At 33.1% G+C, this 3,041-nt stretch overlaps 1 protein-coding gene across 1 annotated transcript in view; it reads right to left on the bottom strand.

Moving 5' to 3' along the window:
- Window positions 1-2,770, bottom strand: part of LOC113229945 (zinc finger protein 423 homolog) — a 19,698-nt gene extending 16,928 nt beyond the window's left edge. Inside the window, exons 1-2 of the mRNA XM_026463635.1 lie at window positions 2,668-2,770; window positions 2,528-2,551 (exon numbers count right to left, since the gene is read on the bottom strand). Of these exons, the coding sequence (XP_026319420.1) occupies window positions 2,528-2,551; window positions 2,668-2,770 (127 nt within the window). The remainder of the gene's footprint in view (window positions 1-2,527; window positions 2,552-2,667) is intronic.
- Between the last annotated feature and the right edge of the window lie 271 nt (window positions 2,771-3,041).

A 3,041-nucleotide genomic window follows, 5' to 3' on the forward strand; every position in this document is an offset into this window, starting at 1 on the left:
TGTTGATTTGGCCTTATTTTTTATTTTTTATTTATTTTATTCACAATTCAAAAGTTTATAAAAAGGAACACAAGACAGCGAATAAAAACCATTAACAGATTTATGTATCGCTGCCATCAGATGCTATCAGGCGTCTAACAAATTAATTACTGACCAATACTTATACGTATCTAATAATTTACGCAACTTACACTTAAGAACTAATAACTTTAACAATTTGATAAATGAATTGACTTAAGGATCGTTTTACAATTTTTTGGTTTACCTATAAGTTTATCAAAAACGTCACTTGGCAATTTATTAAGTAGTAATGGTAACATGTATCTCCAGGCACGCTTTCCATAGTTGTTATTGTATGGAGAAAGAACATACCTTGGTAGGTAATTTAGATTACGCAATTTGCCGATTCTTGTCGTTTGTTTTAACATGTCAATTTTATCTATTTCATCACAAATTATGTATATATTTATTTTACTATGTCTAAGATTTTACAGTATCTAAACAAGTTGTTACAAACATTTCTATATTTATTTTTAACTGATATTGGCACAAAAGATTTTAGTAGCCTTATTTGTACTTTATAAATATCATCTAAGTATGTTTTATATGTTCTACCATAACTACTGAGCCCGTATCCAATTATTGAATCAGCCAGTGCGTTGTACAGCATTCTTAATGTTTTGTAAGGTAACTTTTGTTTCAGTAAGGATAGTTTTGACAAGACTGCTCTTAACTTCTTACATACATAGCTTATATGTATGTAAGACCTAGGGTTATTAGACCAGGGGTGCGATAACATGTTTGTAATTTGACATAGAAAAATAACGATTCTGAAAATTTATATAAAAATATAGTGGCAGAACCACACGTAATAACAAAACATCATGGATACACAATAGAGCTGCTCTAGAGTTTTTAAACAACAGTAGAAATAATCGGGCATGTGGTTGAAAGTTGATATAAGAAGTATGTACGCAGTCAATTTAAGCAAACATATGACCATGTATAATAAACACCTGCTAAAATTAACTAAGATTTTATTTGCATTTAATTCGTCGAGACGAGCAATTCCGACAGTTCAATTAAGTTTTAATTGCGTTTTAATACGCTAAAATTGAAGGCAGTTTTCGTGGTGGTCCTAATAAGATTTTAGATAGATCTTAATCGTAAGTAATAAGTAATGTAATAACTTTTACATTCTGATTTTAAACGTGTAAGAATTTTGAATTTATTTATAGAAGATTCACCACGCAGTAGAGCGAGTCATTTTTTTTTTAATTTTTCACAGATATGCTGGGAGATTTTTTGTTGACTTCTTGTTCTATCTTGCTCAACATGTTTATGTAACGCCTATATTTGATGTTTATTTCAAAATAAAAAATAAAATTTTTTAATCGTTCTTTAAAATACATAATTGTACTTCCCCTAAAATTAAAAAAGAAACGTCTTATCATTTATTTTTAAGGTGCTATTAAAGTTTCATTAAATCGTGGAATTTTGTGGTTTTATTGGCGATCATAGATCTTAACTACATATAGGTACATATATTTACTACATATTTAAAAAAAATATAAGTGTTATTTGTACAATCTGGATTTAAAAAAAATCTTTGTATTAGAAATAAACTAATGTAGTACACATTATTGACTTATTTACACATATAAAAGTAAATACCTAAACATACAAAGGTCACCTACAGTATGGAGCAGAGAGTTCTAAACAACCGATTTTTCCAAAACATGTCCAGTTCCACATCAGTCATAGCTTGATGACTGAATATAATAAATAGTACTAAACAGTTTTCAAATTTGATATTTATTGAATGATGGAAACTCGAAGGGAGTTTTGGCGTGGCGTAGAGTTCGATATATTTTAGGTTTTTTTTAAATTTATTTTATTATGATGCCAATTGACGTGACGAACAAGCCATGCGCCTGATGGTTGTCCATAATAGTGCAGTGCCATTCAGAGCATTGAATCGCAAAGATCTGAAAGGCACTGCCACTACGCCCGTCACCCTAAGGTATAAGTTGTCAAGTCCCTGTAGATTCGCCAGCACCCTTACGTTACAAAACCGGAACACAATAATGCTTACATTACTGTTTAGCGGCAGAAATAGGTAAGGTGGCAGTACTTCCCTGAATGAACTCTTTCACAAGGGGCTCTACTAATACACAACGTATTTATCGGTATTGTTACATATTCTAGGAAGAAGGAATATACATATTTAACATTCAAACATGTCGTACAATATTATAAATGTCGTGTTACGATTTACAACTTTCATGGATTCATAAAATCTTTGACAAACACATGGTCAATCAGTGTTGGACCAGTGTAATAACTAGAGGTCAGAATTGTTCAACTGTTTCAATGCTATCAAAACAAAAAAAAATTGCAAAGATTATTCAATTTTTCTTTACTTTCCTTCTTAGAAAATGGTAACAATTAAGTTAAATCGACCCTGAAACCATGGAAGAATGCACTAATGATAACAGATTTGACAAATTAAATAAAATTTACTTACCTGGCAAGTACGCTTCATGGCTGACTGAATATTAGTGGGTAAAGTTAACTACATCTTATTTCACCTCTTCGTTTGAAACTTAAGATGAAAGTTGAAAATATATTTGTCTTATAGACAAAAACTAACCTAAAAAAACCTACCTTTCAATTCCTCCGATGTGACGTCGTGATTTTCTTTGTTAGCCTGAATTTTCTCGATGAGGTGCTCCAGCCGGCTGCTGTTGCCTTTGAATAGCATTATCATATCGGCTATTCAGAGGCTTTGTAGCACGGTTAGGTGCGGTTTAGTGGCTCGTGGCCCACAACTCTCGCAGATTGCCGCAGGTGCATCAGTTCCAGTTTAATTCGGATTTTTTTGCGCTTGCGTTTACCGCGAGTGCGAATTAATGCGCGGCGCGTGTCCGACAGGTGCCACCGGGACCACTAATTGAAGGGGCGCCCGTCGCGAGCTGCCCTTCGTACGCTTCCTTCACGGCAATTATATGGGTGGCTGCTGACCATCGACTTTAATTAGC

Source organism: Hyposmocoma kahamanoa, unplaced genomic scaffold, assembly GCF_003589595.1.
Source record: "Hyposmocoma kahamanoa isolate Upper Pololo Valley unplaced genomic scaffold, ASM358959v1 63, whole genome shotgun sequence".
In the NCBI taxonomy this organism is placed as follows: Eukaryota; Metazoa; Arthropoda; class Insecta; order Lepidoptera; family Cosmopterigidae; genus Hyposmocoma; species Hyposmocoma kahamanoa.